Here is a 23,103-nt window from a genome sequence, read left to right as displayed (position 1 = left end):
CCTCAGAAGGTCCTGTGGCTGCTGCCCAGGAAGCAGAGATGGAAAACATGCTCAGCTTTCACAGAATCATAAAGGAGGAAAAGGCCTGAGAGCATCAAGTCCAACTGTTCCCCAGCACTGCCAAGGCCACCACTGACCATGTCCCCAGGTGACACATCCACAGGCCTTTTAAACCCCTCCAGGGATGGAGACTCCACCACTGCCCTGGGCACCTGTGCCAGGGATGGACAACCCTTTCCAGGAAGAAATTTTCCCTAAAATCCAACCTAAACCTGCCCTGGCACAGCTTAAGGCTGCTTCCTCTCCTCCTGTCCCTTGTTCCCTGGGAGCAGAGCCCGACCCCCCCCCCGGCTCCCCCCTCCTGTCAGGGGGTTGCAGAGCCAGAAGGTCCCCCCTGAGCCTCCTTTTCTCCAGGCTGAGCCCCCCCAGCTCCCTCAGCTGCTCCTGCTGCTCCAGCCCCTTCCCAGCTCCGTTCCCTTCCCTGGACATGCTCCAGCCCCTCAGTGTTCCCACTGAACCATAAATTCGGCTCCAGAGATGTTCCAAAGGGGAGGTCCAGCAGCTTATTTCACCCGAGCAGCACATTCTCATTGCTCCCAAACTCCTGCCCTCTCAGCTCTTTCCAAGCAACCACTTTGCTTCAGGTGCCTCGTGCAGCTACAGCTTATTTATGTCAATAAAATCTGCTGTGGTTTAGGTACAAATTTAGGGAAAAACTGTCATGTTGGGGAGCAGACCCAGAAAGGACTCAGACACATTGCAAACCCACTGTTGTGTTTGTAGGAGTAAGGACAGGCCTTATGTTCTCAGCTACAGCTCATCCCCTCCTGAGAACAGCCCTTCCCAGCATTGTGTTCTCTGCACCTTCTGGGCATTTTGTATTTATATCTTGTTGATCCAAATACGAATCAGTCCTAATTTAAACTTCTTGACAAGCTTATGGGGGAAATGAAGGTCTGGCCTAGAGCTGGAAAATCTCTAAGTAAGTTTTTCAGGTCTCTGTCAGCAGCCTCTGGACACCGCAGGGCATCAGCCTTCAAGAGCTGTTCCTCTCAAGGGAGCTTGGTGCCACAAGTGACAAGGGAAAAGTGGGAAGAAAAGCCTTATTCTAAGAAGAAGGAAAAAAAAAGAGAATCTGTTGTTTCCTAGGTGATCCAACAAAACCTGGAGGTTTGCATGAAATATGCATTTGGTTTCCTAAGGCAAAAATCTCGAAAATTTCCTTTGAAAAAGTGAAGAGCACCACAAATGCCCAGAAAAGATGGATTTTTCCACAGGCAGGAATGACCTGCTTCTACCTGTACCTACTGAGAGGAAGCAACCACAAAGCACATCCACCTCCCCCCAGTGAGGCTTCAAAGCCTCTTCAGAGCCCTTCCACAAAACCAGCTCCAAACAGAGCCACCCGTTGTTATTCAGCTCAAGCTGCTGAAATTGGGACCCCACGCACTCAGAGCTGAAGAAAACTTCACCAGCAGCTCTCAAAACTTGGAGAGCAGTTCCTGGGTAAATTTACTTCCTCTGCTTAGAACCATTTAGGTTGGAAAAGCCCCTCAAGATGATCGAGTCCAACCTGTGCCCCTTCCCCCCCTTGTCCCCCAGCCCAGAGCTCTGAGAGCCACGGCCAGGCCTTCCTTGGACACCTCCAGGGGTGGGGATTCCAGCCCCTTCCAATGCCTGACAACCCTTCCCATGAAGATATTCCTCCTGATCTAGAATCTTCTAGATTCTTCCTGAAGAATTCATTAGATCAGCTAAAAAAAGTTCTCTCTCGAGGAATTGAATGGTGAACCAACATCCTGTGTGTATTTAAACATAAACATGTTTGAACATGTGAGGTTGGGTTTAACCCCTGTCTGTTCAGGTTGCCCAGTATTGATCCTTTTAATGTCTTTTCTGTTCAAGGAAAGAAGTGTTTTAGACTGCAGTGATCTGAGAGTTCAAAGAGCAGCACCTGCTGGGGACAGTGAAGAACCAGCTCACACGTGGTTTGGTCACTCGGGACCTCACGGAAGCCACAAAGGAAGGCAGAAATCAAACCTTCAGCCCAGCTCACCAAAGTGCCCTCTCATTCCCATGAACACCCTCCTGCCTGAGGCTCCAGCAGGAACAGCACCAGTTTTGCCCAGGAATCCTCAAATAAGCTGAATCATGGAAACACCCCCTGGATGAACCTGAGCAGCCTTATTCTTAACGCTGCTTGGTTCAGGAGAATTACTTCAGGGAAGCAAGGAAAACACCTGATAATTAATTACATTTCCATCTCTGTAACTCATTCTTCAGTTCCCTGCTAAAGCTTCCCATGAACCAAATTTCAGCTGAGAAACAAAGAGCCAATTTGTAAATGCACAACCAACCAGGTTTAGCACCAGGAACGTGACAAACCTCCCCCCTGTCCCCTCTGACACGGGCCCAGCCTGCACGTGCCAGCACCAAGTGCCACCCTGTGCCAGTGACATCTGGTGGGAAACGGGGGAGTTAAAGCTGAAAGGAAGAAACCTGATGCTTTTCTTTATTAAAAATGAAAAGGGAATAAAGCAATCAGGAGAGATCCCCCTGCCCTGAGGAACACCCTTGGACTGCTGTTGCTTTGGGGTAAGAAGAGAATGTTGCAGCTTGTATTTTTGACAAGAGAAAAGCTTCATTTTGAAGAGACAGCTTAGGATAGAAACTGTTTATGTGAAGGGCAAAGGAAGGCTGATCTCAGGGTAAAGGCTGTGCTCCTGCAGTCAGTGCACGGGGTCACTCACAGGCTCTGTAAGTTCTCACTGTTGCTTGGTCTGCAAATCCAGGGCTCAGACTGAAGCCAGAACAGAGGACCTAAAGGGGGCTTTGGTTGGAAAGGCAAAGGCTTATATGTTCAAATGTCAAGTCCTTGTCTTGTTCCCTTCCAAAGCTCAGCATTGTTTGTCCTCCCTCCTCTGCTCACTCCAGGTCTGCCTGGATGTTCCTTGTCCATACAAGAAGGAAGACAAATGGTTCCCTCAAGATGATGTTGCCTCCAGGGGTGGTTTGGATGGTTGTTTGCATTTGAGTTGTAACATGGAGATGTGCTGGAATCACCAGGCTCACACACCCCCCTAAAGATCCCACAGAGCTGCAGTGCTGGGATCATGGAATCATGGAATGGTCTGGCTTGGGAGGGACCTTAAACTCACCCAGTCCCACCCCCTGCCACGGGCAGGGACACCTTCTGCTGTCCCAGGTTGCTCCAAGCCCTGTCCAAGCTGGCCTTGGACACTTCCAGGCGTGGGGTTTCCTTACTGGTGACCCCAAAAGCCGTGCCAAGGAATCCCTAAATGAGCAGACAAGTGGGGGATCAAGCCTGACCTCTCTGAGAGAAGAAAGCAACCAACAATTTAACCTTTCAAAAGGTCAAAAAACCCACAAGATAATTTAAACCCCAGAAGGCTGCAAGTCTGTAACCCTGCAGTCTCTGCAGTATTTCTGCTTTCAGCTGAGCTGCCTTTTTGATGCCCCCATGGTCAGCTAAAGCTTTGCCTCTGAAAGCACTGACAGGAACCTTTCAGGCTCAGGAGAAATCCACTTGCTGGTGGGGAGCACCTGTTCCATCCCCAGACTGTTGGAGTGCTGGGACCTCAGTGCCAACAAACCCCAAATGGATCCTCCCAGCACAGGAGGTGCAGGAACAGCCCCCTTGGAATGCTCAGGGATTCCTGCATTCCCCAGGAACACAAAACTGCTGCTCACACTCTTCTGCCCAAGGCAGGAGCTCTGTCCTTGCAACAGGGAATGGGATGAGGATGAATCTGGGCTTCAGGAACCTGCTTTGCCCTGGGCTTGCCCAGGGGACTGTCCTTGGGAGCTGAATCAGGAGCAGGAGGAGACACACAAGGACTTAACAGCTTAAAAGTTGTGTAACAGTGAGCAAGGGAAAACTGCCCCAGCAGGTACCCACACACCACACACAGACCTTGAGGGATTCCATTCCCAGCCAAACCACAGTTCCTGTCACCACATCTCTGAATATTGTCCTTTTTACACTCATCCCATTCAGCCAGAAACAGCAACAACCGGAACAAGTTCATTAAATGAATCAGAAGATGAATTATTTTGTTTTCTGCCTAACCTGAGAAAAGCCAGAGGGAAACTCCCCTTGTATTTCCTTGTCCCCAACAGAGCCCAAGTGCTGCAGGGTTGTAAAGAGGAGGTTTGGATTCAGACCCAGCTGATCCTCCTCCAATCCTGACACCAACATTCACCCAAACCACTCATCCCACCAGCAAACCCTGTTCTTACAGAGAACACGGGAACAGCAACAAATCACTCCACTGAAATATTTCTGCCTGGAAAGCAATTAGGAGATTTCTATTTTTATAAACACAAATCACTGTTGAATAAACAACACAACTCACTAATGCCAGCAAAGTTTTACAATAAAGTGAGATTCTATGCTGCAGAATGAATTGTGTTGTTACTGTTAGATATAATATTTGCAGAATCATAAAGGGTAATTATGCACACAGGGACCAACTGCAGCAGCACGTTTTTAGAAATAAAAAGGAATAAAAATATACAGCTTTTTAAAAACACTGGAATATCTGCAACTGTGGCCTGCCACTGAAATTGGCTTTGTAAAACTCAAACTATCCTTCCCTGACAGACATTTCAAACCAGCATCATTAGGAGCTACCCATAAAATCAGGCAAGCATGTTTTTCTAATTAGTTCTTTAAACCTTCCAACCAAATTAAGGAAAAAACCCTCAATTCTGCTACAAAAAATGTCAGACCCAAACCAGTTGTGCAGAATCAGAGTCATGGAATTGTCTGGTTTGAAAGGACCTTAAAGACCACTCAGTTCCAACCCCCTGTCATGGGCAGGGACACCTTCCACTACAATTTATTCCTGTCTCTGACATGAGGCTCCAGCAGCCACCCAACCCAATCCATCCCAACTCAATCCAACTCAACCCTATCCATCCCAACCCAACCCAATCCATCCCAACTCAATCCAACTCAACTCTATCCATCCCAACCCAATCCATCCCATCCCAATCCATCCCAACCCAATCCATCCCATCCCAATCCATCCCAACCCAACCCAATCCATCCCAACTCAATCCAATTCAACCCTATCCATCCCAACCCAATCCATCCCAATCCATCCCAACCCAACCCAACCCAATCCATCCCAACCCAATCCATCCCAACCCAATCCATCCCAACCCAATCCATCCCATCCCAATCCATCCCAACCCAATCCATCCCAACCCAACCCAATCCATCCCAACTCAATCCAACTCAACCCTATCCATCCCAACCCAACCCTATCCATCCCAACTCAATCCAACTCAACTCTATCCATCCCAACCCAATCCATCCCAACCCAATCCATCCCAACCCAACCCAATCCATCCCAACCCCATCCAATCCATCCCAACTCAATCCAACTCAACCCAATCCATCCCAACCCAATCCATCCCAACCCAATCCATTCCAACCCAACCCAACCCAATCCAATCCATCCCAACTCAATCCAACTCAACCCAATCCATCCCAACTCAATCCATCCCATTCCAATCCATCCCAACCCAATCCATCCCAACCCAACCCAATCCATCCCAACCCAATCCATCCCAACCCAATCCATCCCAACCCAATCCATCCCAACTCAGTCCATCCCAACCCAACCCAACCCAATCCATCCCAACTCAACCCAGTTCAACCCAATCCAACCCAACCCAACCCAATCCATCCCAACTCAATCCAACTCAACCCAATCCATCCCAACCCAATCCAACCCAACCCAATCCATTCCAACCCAACCCTATCCATCCCAAGCCAATTCAACCCAATCCATCCCAACCCATCCCAATTCAAACCAATCCAACCCAACCCAACTCAACTCAACCCAACCCAACTCAATCCCACCCAATCCATCCCAACCCAACCCAACTCTCTGGTGCAGCAGGTGCTGAGGGACCACCTAGAAATCACAGTTCCTTGGAACACGACTGCTTTGACCTGCTGCCTGTTCAAACATCCCCAGGGTCACCCCCCTGCCCTTGGCTTCCCAAGGTTTCCCTGGATCCAGGGAGTTCCCTGCAGCCCATGTGGTACCTTGCGGACGTGGCAGGAGAAGAGGACGTTCATGTACTTGTCCTTCCTCTTCAGCTCGTTGGCCACAGGGACGAAGGAGCCCGAGCTCTGGGGGCTGTCTGGCTTCTGGAAGAGCAAACACAGGCTCAGGACCCTCCCTGGGGACTGAGGGCAGGGGGATGGCAGTGACCAGGCTCCCTCCCGCCCGCGCCTCGCCAGGGAGTTCTGTGCTTTGTGAAACCAAACCTCCACTGAGCAAACCCTTAAAGGAAAGACAGAGCACAGGGAAGAAATCAAACCTGCCAGGTTTGTTCCTGTTCACTCTATGCCTTTTCCCACTATATCCAGCATTTTAGTGTTCCACTGAGGTCTGCCCTGGCCCATTTCAGAGCTGATGGCACTGCTCACCACCTTTAACTGCTGGCACTGCCCAGAACTCAGAAAAATCACTCCTGGAGCAGTGGAAGTCAGGATTCCGAACTACATAAACCCATTTACACAGGAGACCTCAAAGTACTTCTCCCTTCCAGGAAACCAACAGCCATTTTTCCAGATTTCCACCCTTTTGGCCCCTTTGCCCCAGGGACTGTGCCAGTCCCTCAGACTCACCAGTGCGATGTAATTGCCCTGCCAGGCCCTCTGGAGGCCAATGTCAGCTCTGTGACCCTTCAGCACCTCCATGGCAGCCACCTTGGCCCTCAGCTGGGGGAGGACTTCTGGTGGGACGCTCCGGATGAGCTCACCCGCTCTCCACCTGCCAGAACAGCCCAGTCAGTGCCACAGCCTGGACCACACCCTGCAGGGACTCCTGCTGCCACAAGGAACCCCTAAACAGTCCTTCCTTGGAGCTGGAAATGCCAGCTGACATTCTAATGCCACAGATCATCTCCAACCTGACAGCTTTGGCTGCCAAACTCCCTCTCCTGCATCCAGAAGTCAACTCCTGGTGCCTCTGTTTGCAATAAAGTGTTTCCAAGACTATTTTTGGGCTCGTTTACAACATCATTCTCCTTTAACAGCTGAATTTGGCCCTTCAATTCAAACCTGACCAACTGCACCATGGAACAGCCCATCCATGGCCCCACACCACGCTCCAGCCTTCGGCAGCAGCACCACGTCTCCAGGATTAATGCTATAAAAAGACTTTTAGCAACTAAAACTCTGTAGTTATGGTAATTGTGCTTATTCTGAAAGCAGGGCTCTCTACCCAGACAGGCTGTGGGTGGATGGATGTCTCTTTTTCAAGAGACAGCTGGGGAAAATAACAAAGCTGACTTGATCTAGAGCTGGTGGTAACCCCTCCTGCAAACAGATGGCTGGATGGGAGATCTCTGACAGCCCCTCCAGCCAACATTTCTTTTGTTCAGCCACTTTCAGAAATTCATAATTTTTCAAACTGGAATTATAACTACTTTGCCTAAAGCTTCCCAGAGAAAAAAGTCACCGGCCTTTAGATACCAGGGGGTTTGATAACGGTACAAACACCTTTTCTGCCCACAGAACATGGGTGACCAGGGGAACATTGCTCAGTTCACTGCAGGAAAACACTGCCTTGCTGCAAGAAGTCAGGAAGATTCCTTTTCTCTTCCCCCTCATCTTACAGTAGCTGCTCTTTCCTTTTAAAACCAAGCAGAAAGGCCAGAAAGGGGCCGAGGAAGGAAATACAACTCCAGCCTCATTAAATGACTTGGGGCAACCTGGGCTAGTGGAAAGTGTCCCTGCCCATGGCAGGGGTGGAACTGGATGAGTTTTATTGTCCCTTCCACCCAAACCATCTTGTGATTTATTGAGATTCTATGATTTTATTTTATCTTATTTTAATGGAACATTCTAGTGGAAGGTGTCCCTGCCCATGGCAGGGGGTTGGAACAAGATGGTCTTTAAAGTCCCTTCCAACCCAAATCATCCTGTGATTCGATGAGATTCTAAGATTGTCTTTTATCTTATTTTATTTTATTTTAATGGAACATTATCTAGTGGAAGGTGTCCCTGCCCATGGCAGGGGGTTGGAACAAGATGGTTTTTAAAGTCCCTCCCAACTCAAACCATCCTGTGATTCTACACTGGTCATTCACTTGAGAGTTGGACTCGAAGACCCTTGTGGGTCCCTTCCAACACAGAACATTCTGTGACTCAACGATAAATCTCTGAAACAATAAATACCTGCTCGGCCAAACCCACTTCCCCTCTGCCCCCCCGATGCTCTCAGTGCTCTGCCCGAGGTTCCAGGCCCCGGCAGCAGCTGTGGGGTGAGGAGGGCGCGGGTTTGGGGGGTACCTGTGGTAGATGGCCTGCAGGGCCTCCTCGAAGCGCCGCAGCACCTTGGGGGGCGTGGGCCACTGCACGTTCCTGCCGCGGTCCCGCAGCTGCCGCACGTTGTGGAAGCGCCGCGAGACCTCCCGGATGTAGGACTTGACCTTGTAGCGCCGGTAGTGCCGCAGGATGGTCAGCGCGGCCTTCGTCCGCCGGTACCGCAGCCGGGCCAGGGTGCCCCTCCAGACCTGGGCCAGGGGGGAAACAGCTTTAGCAAGGAGCAGCAGGATGTTGGTTTGCTTTGCATACTCCTCTGACAGCGATGAAAGCCACGGGTTTATCTCAAGGGAGTGACTTCCCGAGCCAATCCAGTTAAAACACTGCTGGAGAACACCATCGAGATCCCGGCACAGGGACCTGCTGGAGAGAGTCCAGAGGAGGCCACGGAAATGATCAAAGGGCGGGAGCACCTCTGCCATGGAGAGAGGCTGGGAATGCTGGGGGTGTTCCCTTGGAGAAGAGAAGGCTCCTGGGAGACCTCAGAGCACCTTCCAGGGCCTAAAGGGCTGGAGAGGGACTGGGGACAAGGGATGGAGGGACAGGACAAGGGGGAATGGCTTCCCACTGCCAGAGGGCAGGATTAGATGGGCTAGTGGGAAGAAATCCTTCCCTGGGAGGGTGGGGAGGCCCTGGCACAGGTTGCCCAGAGAAGCTGTGGCTGCCTCTGCATCCCTGGAAGTGTCCAAGGCCAGGTTGGACGGGGCTTGGAGCAACCTGGGACAGTGGAAGGTGTCCCTGCCCATGGCAGGGGGTGGCACTGGATGGGCTTTAAGGTCCTTCCCTTCCAACCCAAACCCTTCCATGATTCTTTGCTAATTTACCATCGAGAACAATTATCAAGAAACAATTTTAACTGATTAAAAAAAGCTTGCTTTGAAAATAATTTGGGAACATCTGTTCTGGGGAAAAGCAACCAAACATGCAAAACAAAGGACATCCCCCTGAGCTTTGGGATGGGGACCAGCTCCACTGGCATCACTGAGAGTTGTGTTTGTGCCTGCAGGGCACAAACCTGGGTTTGAACCTGCAAGGCAGGTTCTGGCCTTCTCCTGGCACCCCATGCCAGGGGGGTGGTGCAGGAAGGTGCTCCACGGCAACCAACTCCTGAGGAGAAGCCCCCACGCAGGAGGAAGGAGGGCTGGGCAGGGGCAGCTTCCATCCCATCACCAGAGGAACCCAGCTGAGCACTCCCAGGTTGTCACACCTCCCAGGGGATCCCTGCCCTCCAAAACAACCCACCCAGCCAAGACTGTTTTGTTTCCTTGCAGAATGTCACTGGAGGGGTAACGAGTCTCCTGCACCCACGGGGAGCTTCCCTGCCCTGCCAGCTCATTTCCCTCTTGAGAAACATCCCCCAGCACTGGTGATGAATATCAAGCCTTCTATTTACAGCAGAATTAATTAATGACCCGAGGCAGTTTTCAACACGACAGTTGCTTGAGGAAGCTGAAGTCAAAGGTTCTCCTGGCAGCTTCCCTGCCAGTGCTGCCATGTGGCTGAGGAAGCTCTGGGCAGCAACCAGAGCAGGGATGGGAGGGGCTGCTTTTCTCCAGACACTCCAAAGAGAAATTGAGATTTTGGGTCCCAAACTTTCAAAACCAGAGGACTTTCTTTGTTTAACCTCAGTCAGAGTAACCCCTTCTCATCCTCCTTTCCTCACTGTCCCTGTGTGGGACATCTCCTGTTCCCAACAGACATGATCCATGGAGCTCTGGCAGGGCCTGGGGAGTTGCTTCAGCTCCAGGAGAGCTGGGCTTTGGACACAGGGAATGGAGGAGATGGAGGGGCAGGACACCGGGAATGGCTTCCCACTGCCAGAGGGCGGGGATAGATGGGATAGTGGGAAGAAATTGTTGCCTGTGAGGGTGGGGAGGCCCTGGCACAGGTTGCCCAGAGAAGCTGTGGCTGCCCCTGGATCCCTGGAAGTGTCCAAGGCCAGGTTGGATGGGGCTTGGAGCAACCTGGGCTGGTGGAAGGTGTCCCTGCCCATGGCAGGGGGTGGCACTGGGTGGTCTACAAGGTCTCTTCCAACCCAAAGCACTTTGTGATTCTGAGAACAACCAACACACACAAGGTGACCAAAGGCAATGAGCTCCTTCACAGCCCCAATCCCCACCAGGGCTGCTCTCCAAAGGTGTGGGAATAGAGACCATTGCAGCACTTGAAGGGAAGAGCTGGGGAAGCCAGGTTGGACACGGGACAGGGAAGGGAAGGGTCAGAGCAGGAAGCCCAGAAAGCAGCCCCTGAAAGCAGGGCAGAACCGTCACTGCTGCACTGAGCAGACCAACAAACCAGCAGGGAGACAAAGCAGGAGTTACCCAGTGAGCTCAGAACCTCCACCCTGTGTGTGGATAAAATACTACAGAACACTCTTCTCGTTTATTCCTTGAAGTCATTACAGAGACTGAGGGGAAGCGGCACCCCCTGCACCACAGATGCTGTGCTTAGCAGTCACTCTGAGCACCCTCAGATGTGATTGTGGCTTTAGATCCATCACAAAGAGATCCAAGAGCATCACCACGGAAAGGGTACCAGAGCTGCTCAGAAGCTCAAGGCCTCCTGCAGCCACAGGATAAACCTGCCTTGCACAGGGCCTGGATTTCACCCAGAGTGTGTGAGGCTGGATTTAAGCTGGCATTCCCCTGTCTGAGGGCAGAGCAGGCTCACAAACTCTGGAATTCGACAGAATCACCAACTAGAACCAAATAATTGAGCATTTAAAAAGAGCACTGGAGTAATTTGTGGCCTTTGTTAAAGAAGAGCAAAGAAGCCTTGGATTGCTTGAGATCGTTAAGCAGACTCCTATGAAGAGTCATAAAATGTACCTGTAAGGGATGTATGGGCAATAAGCAGGAGCAACTGGCTAAAAACCTCTTGCTAACTTCTCATTTTTCAATTTAATAAGAACAGAAATGAGGAACAAAGGGATCCAGGTCGCAGAGAAACAGCCTTTGAGTGTTACAAAGGATCTCCAGAAAAGAACCCACAGTAAATCTGTGTAAGCTGATAAAGACTTTGCAGGGCTTCACTTCTGCCAGCTTTCCCTCAAATCATTGTGAACCGGTTTTTAGACACAGAGCAAGGGCTGGATTTCACTGCTTTGGGCTCTGGAGGGAAGTCTCTCGCTGTGGGTCCTCTCTCCAGCAGCCAGGACAAAGGCTGAACAGATTGCCCCGATGCTGGATCAGCTGCATCACCACAGAAAGTGGCTGCACAGCAAGAGGTGTCACAATTTGGCCTCCCAAATCCAATTATCCAGCCCAGGCAATGCCCCCCAGCTACACACAGGGAAGTACTAATGAACAGCACGGCCTCAAATCAAGTTGTCATCACTGGGTAACTGGATAACCTCCCAGCTCGGCAGGGCCTCCCCAGGAGCCACCTCCTGAAGGTGAGGAGACAGTCAAAGGTGAGAACAAACTTCTCCCAGGGAATGGGGGACAAATATTTCCCTGATTAATTGTTTTTCTGGCTTGGTGGTTCTCTGAATGAGCCAGGGCTCATTTCTGCTTCAAGCAGCCCCTCAGTAACTCTGAGCTGCCTGATGGTCCCACAGACACTTCCAGGAACACGGACTGTCCAATCCTATGGACAACAGGAGGCATCAAAGCAGCAAAGTCCTTGTTGTGCAGGCACTTTGTGCACTCTGAGTTGTGCAGTTGTGAGCAGAGGGGCACAGACAAGACAGAGGGGGATCACAGAATCATGGAATCATAGAATGGTTGGGCTGGAAGGGACCTTAAAGCTCATCCAGTGCCACCCCCTGCCATGGGCAGGGACACCTTCCACTAGCCCAGGTGGCTCCAACCTGGCCTTGGACACTTCCAGGGATGGGGCAGCCACAGCTTCTCTGGGCAACCTGTGCCCCAAACCCAACAGAATGACCTGCACATCCAGGGTTTTACTTCCCTTTGCACCCAGGAAAATGTCCAGGGGATTTTCACACACAGTTCAGAAGGGATTTAGCAGCTCCCCTGCATCACCTCTCTGAGATCTGACCAACTCTCAGATCCACTTCAACCCAGCCACTCCCCACCTGGTGGTTTCAGTAGTTTTTAGCAAATCTTGCAGGGTCTGTGCAAACCAGGCTGGGACAGCAGAGCCCTCATCCCTCCCACAGGCAGGAAGAAATCGATATTCCCCTTCCCCCCTCCTGTGGCTTTCCCTGCTGGTTACCCCGGCTTCCCATGGGAATGAGGCTAAAGATGTCCTTGTCTGACCTCCTGAGGTTGCCTTGACAGCTCCTGAATCCAGAGCCAGCTCCCAGCAAACCTGACAGAGGGGCAGCAGACTCGGAGAGCCGAGTCCAGGGATCTTTCAGGAAAAATCAGCCGCGGGGCAGAACGAGCCTGAAATCAGAGTGACACTGCTGGAACGGCTTCAGCACGAGCTCCAGAGCCATCTGCCTCCTCAGCTCCCAGTCCCAGCCAGGCACAGCAGGGACAGGACACCAGAGGGATCTGGCAGCATTCCAGGGGGCTGAGGAGGTGGAGATGCGAGCAGGGCATGAGGGAGGGAGTGGGGGGATGTGATGGATCCCCAAAAATCCTGTTTGATGACAGTTTTCAAAGTCATCCAGCCAGGGGCAGACTCCAAAGCAATGGATTCTGTCACTGATTAGCACAGAGCCCTGTGACCAAGCAGGAACAAGGACTGGATTGTCCCCACAAGGGGAGTTGTCCCCACAAGGACACCAGGCAGGGCAGGTGGAGGAAAGGAATAACCAGCACAAGGTGTTGGCTCCACAATGTGCAGGCAGGGAAGGGGCCCACGAGCAAATGATGCACTCAAGGGCAGAGAGAGAACTATGATTACATTGGAAACGGAAAGAAAAGGAGTTTTTAGGCTTAAAAAAATAAAATAACCCCCTATGATAAAACAAAAACAACAAAGCAAACAAACATTTCCCCCATCCAGCCCCCACCCACGGTCTCTTCTCATCTCTTTCAACACCTTTGCCTTCTCTGTGTTTCATCCTCCTGAAGGTCAGGGGAAGAAAAATTAAGAGGGCAAGTGCAATTAGGAATAAAGGGCCAGCAGAAGGGATAGAGAGAAAGGAGAAGGTTGGAAAAATTAAGTCTGAACACCATAAATTCAGCTGAAAATGCTGAACATTACAAAGAGTATTTATTTCTACAGCTGCTTCTAGTAAGGGAGTTCCTTGCTGTTCCTGCTTCCCTCTCAAGAGGTGATCCCAGAGGTGATCCCAGAGGTGATCCCAGTGGTGATCCCAGAGGTGATCCCAGTGGTGATCCCACTCCTCCCAGTGCAGCAGAACTGAGACTTGCACAGAAAGAACCAAACCATTCACCCAAACCAGGAGTCACATCCCAGCTTAGGGGAAGCACTGACTGATTATTTTTTTTGATGAAGTATGTTTAATTCACGTGGGTTTTGATTAAAATTTAATGAATTAAGTGTCAGATGACAGGCAGGGGAGATCTGAACGTGCCTTTAGAATCAGCATAAAAACCTCAGTGAGCTTCTGGCAGAGTTTCTGAGATGAAAGAAGCCTCACACAGCTCACGTCCATCACCTCAGCACCACATAAATCCTGCACACCAATCCAGGCACATTGCAGGCTGCCTCCAAGCTCTGGATTCCCCATTAAAAAAAGGGGAGGGGAAAGGAAGAAAGAGAGGAAAACAATGCCATGGGCCCTGCAGAGCACAGGGAAAGCCAGCAGAGCAGCCAGGGTGGGCCCAGAGTGATGGGATTGCCTCTCCTGCACATCTTCCACGGAAAAAGGGATAATCTAGATTTGACCTAAATGCTGCAATCTCTGCAAACACAGAGAAAACCCACACAGCCCCCAGTCCAAACACACGAGCAAGCAAAGCAATGCCCAGCATCCAAAACAAACCCAGCCTGTCTAAATGAAACCCCAGTGTTGGATTTCTGAGCAGTTCTGCAAGGAACCAACCCTTGGAAAAAACTCCTTCCCGCCCCACACACCTCCTCTCCCAGTCAATATTTCATGTGCCCCTGCTCAGGCTGCCCCTGCAGGCAGCCAAGCTGGGAAGAATAAACCAAAAGCCCATCATTCACAGTGGCAGGAACCTCCCTGCCCAGCTTTAAAGGCTCTCACATGGGCAGGGTGATTAAATATTTACATCCCACACGCTGGGGCGGCCCCGGCGCTGGATAAATGTTCAATCCCAGAAAGCTTTAATTACCCCAGCCCTGATTGCTTCCAGAGGGTCATCTCCCAGGGCAGGGGTGTGATGGAGTGGCTCCATCACACCTGCCTACATCCACACCCCTCAGTTTGTCATCTGCCTTTTCCCCATTGGAGTGAATTCGGATCCCACTGGAAGGAAATGGTTTAAATCCAAGCCTCAACAACCAGGAATCAAGAATATCCTGAGCTGGAAGGAGGTCACCGAGTCCAACCCCTGGCTCTGCCCAGGACACCCCAACAATCCCACCCTGTCCCTCAGAGCATTGTCCAAACCCTCCCGGAGCTCTGGCAGCCTTGGGGCCGTGCCCACTGCCCCTTCCATGGAAGGGAGATGTTGGGAATAAAGAGAGAACTTCATATAAACAGCTGAGAACTGCCAAAGGTCCTGGATCAGGAAGCACAGGAGTTTGCAGTCACCAGAACAAGGCTGCTGCCATCAGAAGGAGGCAGGAACCTTCTCTCATCCCATGAAAATTCAAGGTAGAGGTTTTCATGCTGAAGATATGGAACTACAGGTCAGTTCATCCTCTGCAGCTTTTATTGCTGGCAAAGGCTGCCAAGGACAACCAGAAGCACAGAACAATCTCCAAACACGGAGAAATGGAATTAGCTGGGACACTTCTTGTGGGAAGGGAGGACAGGGAGAGGATGTGACAGACATCCAGAGTCACGGAATCCCAGACTGCTTTGGGTGGGAAGGGACCTCAGAGCCACCCAGTTCCACCCCCTGCCATGGGCAGGGACACCTTCCACCAGCCCAGGTTGCTCCAAGCCCCGTCCAACCTGGCCTTGGACACTTCCAGGGATCCAGGGGCAGCCACAGCTTCTCTGGGCACCCTGTGCCAGGGCCTCCTCACCCTCCCAGGGAAGGATTTCTCCCAATATCCCATCTAACCTGCCCTCTGGCAGTGGGGAGCCATTCCCCCTGCACTTCAATCCCTTGTCCTGGGTCCCTCTCCAGCTTCACAATGGAAGTGACACTACGAGTCCCTCTCCAGCTTTCCTCTCCTTCACAAGTTCCTTCCCTGCCAGTCCTGAGTGAAATCCTGCCTCAGCAGGGCAGGGATGAGCAGGTCTCCCATGACTGGCAGCTGCAAGGACACAAACAGCCAGAGCTCTCCATCCTGGGCTCAGCTGAGCTCCCTGAGGGTGGTTGTGAATCCCAAAAGCTGCTGTCACCTGTCTGCCAATGCCAGGGAAGAGACACCCAGGAGGTGTTAGGGAATAGGAAAAACCATTCCCAGCTCACATCATCCCAACCCCAAATATCCAAAGGGACTGGGGAAGTGTTAAGGAGACCTCTGGCCCTGCTGCTGTGCTCCTGAGGCACGGGCTGGCCTTGGGCACTCCTGGAGACAGGACTGTGCTCTCCATGGCCCTCCAGTCTGACACAGCACAGCAGCTGCCACAGCTTAAAAACCTGGAGGGAGAAAACCAGACCCTACATCTACTGAGTGAAGAAACCCTACATCTGTAAGTAAAGAAATCCCACATTTATTTAGTTTATAAACCCTGCAACTATTGAGGAAGAAACCCAAACCCTCCATCTGTTGGTGAAGAAGCCAAACCCTCCACGTACTGAGTGAGGCAGCTGAGGATTCAGCCCTGCTCTGTTAAAAGCCTTTCTGGAACAAAGCAGATCCAGGGAAAACAGAGCCAAGCAAAGGCCTAGAAAATCTTACTCCCCTTCATCTAAAGGACACAAACAGCACTGAGACATGTCCTGGTGCTGGGGATGAGAGTTTTGAGTCACAGGGGAAAATAAATGGGATCCAGAAATACTTGAGCAAACACAAAGCAATCACTCCACACTTACTTTTGCCACAAAGCCCCACAACCAGCACAACTGACAAACTCCCTCACACAGACTGGGAATTTTTTTCCTGTTGGGATTGAGGAGCCTCACAGAAGTGCTCTGTGCATCTCTGCCTTCTTCCAGGCCCCGCTCACGTGACCCTGGGATTGTTACCATCCCTCTAAACTCAGATTTTTTCCAAGTTCAGGTCACTGAGTGCTATTTGTGCTTGTTGCACTTCATTGACAGCACACTGGCAGTGCTGTTACACCTTGAACGAGGCTTAAGGACACCTTGAGGTGCAGCAGAGCAGAACCTTTTAAAAGATGAAAAGCTCAGGCACGAGAGAAACTCATGAGAACAACGTGGAAGCAGCAGCAGCAACGGCTGCAGAACCTGCTCTTCCCAATTTGTCTGTGACACACATGGATGAGCCAGGAAAAAAATCCTCTCCAGCTGCAAAAGGCTGAGATAGAACCTGAAATAATTCACAAGCTCAGAAGCACAAGGGGTTTGTTTAACCAGCTCAAAGCACAAACATTCTCTGATGGTGGCAACAGGCTCAGGGAAGAGTTGGGGGGGTTCTTTGTGTTGTTTTTTTCCCCATGTGCATTAGAGATAACAAACCAGGTTTTGAGGGGACCCCAACAGCCCTGAAGCTCCAAGTCCCCAAGCTGGGACACAAGACCCCAGAACAGGCTGTTTCCCTGCTCTCCATGCTCTGCTGGACCACCTCACACAGTGATGCACACCCACAGCACCCATCTCCTCCTCCCCAGCCCAACCACAAACAGGTATTCACATTTATTTAGGTCAGAGTGTGTTTCCACAGCATTTCTTGGAGCAGAAGAAGGAAAATAAGAAGGTATCCAGGTGTCCCCAGGCACCTACTGAAAGGGCAGGGTCCAACTCTCCTGCTTTTCCCCCACGGGCATGTCCCCAATTCTCCTTTTTCCCAGCATGACTGAAGGCAGGGGAGGTGCTTGTGGGGCTCAACTGGCAGGAAGTTCTATTTCGTTTTTTGGTAGGAGGTGGGAGGTTTTCTGTTTGTTTTGGTATTTCTGGGGGTGGGCACGGTGGTTTTTTGCCTCAGTGCATTCCCTGGAAGCAGACAAGGGATGTTCCTGGCCCAGGGAAGGGGAGCAGTGTGGGGTCAGTCACTGAGGACCAGCTGGGAGAAGCAGCCCAGGGGACAGAGCCAGCCTTGGTCCCTCCCAGCTCCTCTGGAAGGAGCCTCAGCACCTCCTGTCCCAGCTCCTCCTGCCAAAGCCTCCGCAGATCAAAGCCTGGGCTCAGGGTGCAAACCCACAGCTCAGCAGAGGCCTGTTCCCACTCCCAGGCAGCACCCAGCATGGAAAACGCCTGGAATGGGGAGGCAAGTGCCCTGCACCCCCTTCTTCACGTGGGGCAGCGACCCGAGGACCATCAGATCGTTCCTGCCCCTCCAGAACCTGCCGGGAAACACCTCCCGAGGCCACGCGGGAGCTTCCCCGTGTGCTGCTGCTCCCCCTGTGCCCGGGGCTCCGGGGCTGGAGAGGAGAGGGACGGTGGGACACGAAATGGTGTCACAGCAGCCACGGCTTGGGGGGGCTGGGGGAGGTTGCCGTGGTGAGGCAGCTCCTGAGCCTCCACGGAGAGATCCGGGCACACGGACACCGCGGGATGCCCATGCAACGTCGGGATGCCCATGGAATGTCGGGATGCCCACAGAATGTCGGGATGCCCGTGGAATGTCGGGATGCCCGTGGAATGTCGGGATGCCCACGGAATGTCGGGGTGCCCACGGAATGTGCCTTCCAGCCCCGGGCTGTGTCCCAGGAGGAGCTGGGCTCGCACAGGGACATTCCCGCTGCCCCCGCTCCAGGTGGGAAGATTCCAGGAGCGATTCCCGCGTGCGGCTGTGCCGGGCTGATCAATGACCCCGACCCGGTGCAGGGAATGCCAGGACAGGATCCATCGGCAGGGAATGCCAGGGACAGGATCCATCAGCAGGGAATGCCAGGGACAGGATCCATCAGCAGGGAATGCCAGGGACAGGATCCCTCAGCAGGGAATGCCAGGACAGGATCCCTCAGCAGGGAATGCCAGGGACAGGATCCATCAGCAGGGAATGCCAGGGACAGGATCCATCAGCAGGGAATGCCAGGACAGGATCCATCAGCAGGGAATGCCAGGGACAGGATCCATCAGCAAGGAATGCCAGGACAGGATCCATCAGCAGGGAATGCCAGGACAGGATCCATCAGCAGGGAATGCCAGGGACAGGATCCCTCGGCAGTGAATTCCAGGGACAGGATCCCTCAGCAGGGAATGCCAGGACAGGATCCCTCAGCAGGGAATTCCAGGGACAGGATCCCTCAGCAGGGAATGCCAGGACAGGATCCCTCGGCAGGGAATTCCAGGGCCAGGATTCCTCGGCAGTGAATTCCAGGGCCAGGATCCCTCGGCAGGGAATGCCAGGACAGGATCCCTCAGCAGGGAATGCCAGGACAGGATCCCTGAGCAGTGAATTCCAGGGCCAGGATCCCTGAGCAGTGAATTCCAGGGCCAGGATCCCTGAGCAGTGAATTCCAGGGCCAGGATCCCTGAGCAGTGAATTCCAGGGCCAGGATCCCTGAGCAGTGAATTCCAGGGCCAGGATCCATCCCCGGGCCGCCCGTGCCGCTCCCGCCCGAACAAAGCCGTGCCCGGCTGATGAGCAGCGGGAACCATTCCAAGGGCAGGGAAAGCAGCGGAGCTCAGGGCAGCTCTCCTTCATTTTTTGTTTCTCCATTTGCATTCCCGGTGACAACCCCAGAGCTGGCAGGAGCACAGGTACAGCAAATAAAGCACCACGTGGGAGTGGGGCTTTTTAATGATTTTTAATTATTTATTTTAATATTATTTTTATTATGTCTTTTTAGAATATTTTTATTTTTAATTTTTATGTTATTTATTTTTATGCTATTACTTTTTATTTTTGTTTATTTTTATATTTAAATTATTTTTAAATTTTCCTTATTAACATTACAGCTGCTCCATTTGCACTCATGGGGACAATCCCAGAGCTGCCAGGACCACAGGTACAGCAAATAAAGCACCACGTGGGAGTGCTGCTTTTTATATTATTTATTTTGTCACATTTTATTTTAAAATTATTTTTATTTTTAAAAATTTATTATTTTATTTAATTATTTTTCTTTTTTTTTACATTTTTTTTTCCCTTCATTTATATCAAAGCTGCTCCATTTGCATTCACAGTGACAATCCCAGAGCTGGCAGGAGCACAGGTACAGCAAATAAAGCTCCACGTGGGTGTGGTGCTTTTTTTATTATTTTTATTATTTATTTTAACATTATTTTATTATTTATACTTCATTTATTTTTATTAGAAATATTTTTAATTATTTTATTTTTAATTTTTTTATTATTTTTTCTTCATCATTTATTTTTCATTTTCCTTATTAACATCAGAGCTGCTCCATTTGCATTCACAGTGACAATCCCAGAGCTGGCAGGAGCACAGGAACAACAAATAAAGCACCACGAGGGACTGGTGCTTTTAAATTATTTTCTATTATTTCTATTTTATTTATTTTTATTATTTTTATTTTTAATTATTTTATATTTTAATTTTTTTCCTTATAATTTATTTTTCATTTTCCTTATTCATATCCGAGCTGCTCCATCTGCATTCCCGGTGACAACCCCAGAGCTGGCAGGAGCACAGGCACAGTGACTAAAGCCCCCCGAGGGAGCTGTGAGGTCTCAGCTGGGGGTTCCAGAGTGCCCCCAGTGGTGTCCCTGCTGCCACACGGGTTTGTGACCCCGGACACGGCTCCCACTTGCTGAATTCTCCCGGAGCCAGCGAGTTGGCACAGCTCAATCCCATCACATCTGCTCCCTGACTGGGCTGGGCTGAGGGAAAACCACAGCCTGGAATCTCCCTGACATTTTAGCAGGGAGAAAAGAGCAGTGCAGGACATGAATCTAAAGGAGGAGACATCAGGGAGAGGTGGAACAAAAGCAAGGGAAATTATCTCTTTAAACTAGAAGTCAGTTTAATTCAGTGTAACTCCTGAGCAGCACTACACAGAGGAAGCAGCACCCCTTGGAGGGTGAAGGGTCACTCACTGAAGGGAATTCCTGCCCCCCTTCTGGAAAGCCTCGGGAGTTTTTGGGGAGAATAAGCCACAGAACGTGTTTCATTAGAAAAATGAGTCTGATCATTTAAAGGCACCAAGAAACTGAGCTGCTAAATGTGGATTCTTCCACTCGCCCCCATTCCTGTGCAAGGGAAACAATGCTGGGATCAGCTGCTGGGAGGCTGAGCCTTAATCTGCCCTCAGCCCCTGTCACACACTGCCCACTGTCACCACAGCTCATCTCCATCTCTCCCTTTTCCTAAACTCAAATCTGAGGAACTCCAACGCAACCAAAGGCTGAACTACTGGAAAGAAAATCAAATCCTCCTTGATGTGCTCACAGTTTGCCTCCCCAGTCTTGGGTGCTCACAGGCAAAACCACAGGGCACAAAAAGGTGCAAAGAGTTAAATTTTTGTGTGAGTTTTTTAATGAACGATTGAAAGCAAGCAGAGAACAGAAATTTAGAGACAGACAAGACTTCCTTGGTGCTTTCAGAGCACAGAGAGGGCCTGGCCAGAGCCCTCCTCTGATGGGATTTGTGATCTGTGACTACTGACTGTTCCTTTTCCAGTCTCCAACGGCCCCATCTGCCGGCAGCAAACACGGGAGGGATCCCAGACAGAGCTGGGGGGAGAGCAGTGACACAGGAGACACCCTGAAAGTGGAGACAAACTCAAGCATTTCTCAGATGAATTTGACCCTTACAAGGTATCTAATTCCTACCTCAGACATCAGCCCAACATTCTTCTGTTGATGGGTTGTTTAATAAGCATTTATTGATTTGTTAAGTGTTCCTTGTTTTAATTGCAAGTTCCAAGACTCTTAAACAACTTCCCTGCATCCCTTTGTGTTCGAGAGCTTGGTTGAGGAATATTCAGGATAAGCAGAGAGGGCTGAGCTGCAGGAAAGGAGCTCTGGCCACCCTGATTTCTTCAGAGCCCTCAGCACTGTGACCACTTGAGGAGCTCGTCTCATCCCCCAAAATCCTTTGTGAGGTAGAGTCAGAACCCCACTGGAGGTTCTCACAGAGCAGTAACAAAAAGCTGTCTCCACGTTCTGCTTCCAATACTTTGTGCAAAAGAAAAAGCCTGGTGTTGGTCCCTGCCCACTGCAGGGAGAGGAGGACACAGGGCAGGGAGGTTTGGGAAGCCACGGGACAATTGCAGCAGCAATTCAACTTCTGTCACTGTTGCTGTTGCAACAACAGAACCCCAAACAGCACCACAGTCACTCTACACATGACCCAGCACAGCTGATGCCACACAGAACCACTACAGCAAAATCTCTTGTGGAGCCAGAGAGTTGATCCATTATTCCTCATCTGGTACTTCTAGGGGCAAAAAATCCTTAGCCCTGCTCTCCTCCAGGGTCCAGCCCAGTCCAGATCCCAGCCCAGACTGTGTAATCCTGATCTTTGCAGCAAAGCCACAAAGCTGAGTTGCTGTTGAAGCTGTGCCTCTCCCCGGGTGGATCTGAAGCAATCACCAGCTTCCCCAGCACTGACAGCCAGTCATTTGGCTTCCCCAGCCAAATGACCCCCAGTAACTGCATCTTGCCCTTTCCAAAAAGGTCACCTCTCAATCCCTCAGTGCTTTCATGAGAAAACCAGGGTCCACTGGCAGCAAGGTGTCCCCCCTGCAGCTTTATTCGAGGAGGAGCTCATTAACTCACCCTGTTCTGCTGCAGCAAAAAGAGACTCTGGGTTCATGGTGTGGCCCAGTGACCCCCTGGATGCACCAAAGGAGACCAACGTGCTCACCCAGTGGCTGCAGGGAGGAAACTTCTCCTGGAAACCAGGGAGAGCACGGGGGAGGCCCAGCTGATGACCCACAAACACCTCCTGGGATGTGTGAGGGGCCCCACAGACCAGCCCCAGGTCACCCCAAAGGAATAACTCAGATCAGGCTTCTGGAAAAGTGTGCTGCTCTTTCCAGGGAAGAGACCTGGGAGATGATGATGATGATGATGAGTATCCAAGAAAGGGGTGGTGAAGCTCAGCAGCAGGACCCTGCTGAAAACAGGGAAGAAAACTCTGGACCACAAAGCCCAGAGACGGGCAGGGCCCACATCCTGCACAGCCTGAGCTTGGCACGTCCAGAGAAACTCATCACACCCAAAATGACAGAATTCCTTCCTAAACACAAACCATTCAGCACAACAAACACCAACAGAGACCAGCCCTGGGCTTGACACTTTCTGCTCCCATACTGGTCAAACTGGTTGGCTTTCCAGAAAGGGAATCCCACCCAAGGCACTGCAAACCCCACAGATGGGGGTGTGCACAGGACTGTTGGAGCTTGCAGTGGGGAACTGCTGCTTTGGGCCCTCAAACTTCCCCAGGACTGAGACAGTGCATCAGGTTTAGAGAGTTTGTGCAAACCTGTGTTACCTGCAGAGCTTCAGAGGGAGTCTCTGCTCTGTGAGGTTTTTACACCCACATGTCAGCAGTTTCTATTTGTGATGGACAGAAAGGGGTTCAGAAGTTCCAAGAATGACAAAGAAAATACACATTCTAAAAAACACATTTCTAAAAATCTTGAACTAATCAACAACCCCTGCAGTTGGGACAGTCAGCCCCACCACCTCTGCTCTTGGCCAGCCAGATCTCACTCATGCAGACACAGATTT

The 23,103-nt window shown here is 51.1% G+C and overlaps 1 protein-coding gene across 3 annotated transcripts in view; it reads right to left on the bottom strand.

The window, feature by feature from the left end:
* The window catches only part of MYO1D (myosin ID), a 147,411-nt gene that overhangs the window by 59,425 nt on the left and 64,883 nt on the right, over positions 1-23,103 (bottom strand). For 2 of the 3 annotated variants that reach the window (XM_064636902.1, XM_064636901.1), the window contains exons 17-19: positions 8,339-8,562; positions 6,671-6,815; positions 6,083-6,187 (exon numbers count right to left, since the gene is read on the bottom strand). In XM_064636902.1, the coding sequence (XP_064492972.1) occupies positions 6,083-6,187; positions 6,671-6,815; positions 8,339-8,562 (474 nt within the window). Of the gene's footprint in view, positions 1-6,082; positions 6,188-6,670; positions 6,816-8,338; positions 8,563-20,691; positions 21,131-23,103 lie in introns of those variants that run through there. The other variant, XM_064636903.1, reaches the window with a different exon arrangement.

Source organism: Pseudopipra pipra, chromosome 26 (assembly GCF_036250125.1).
Source record: "Pseudopipra pipra isolate bDixPip1 chromosome 26, bDixPip1.hap1, whole genome shotgun sequence".
Classification (NCBI taxonomy): Eukaryota; Metazoa; Chordata; class Aves; order Passeriformes; family Pipridae; genus Pseudopipra; species Pseudopipra pipra.
This window is presented reverse-complemented; position numbering and strand designations above follow the sequence as displayed.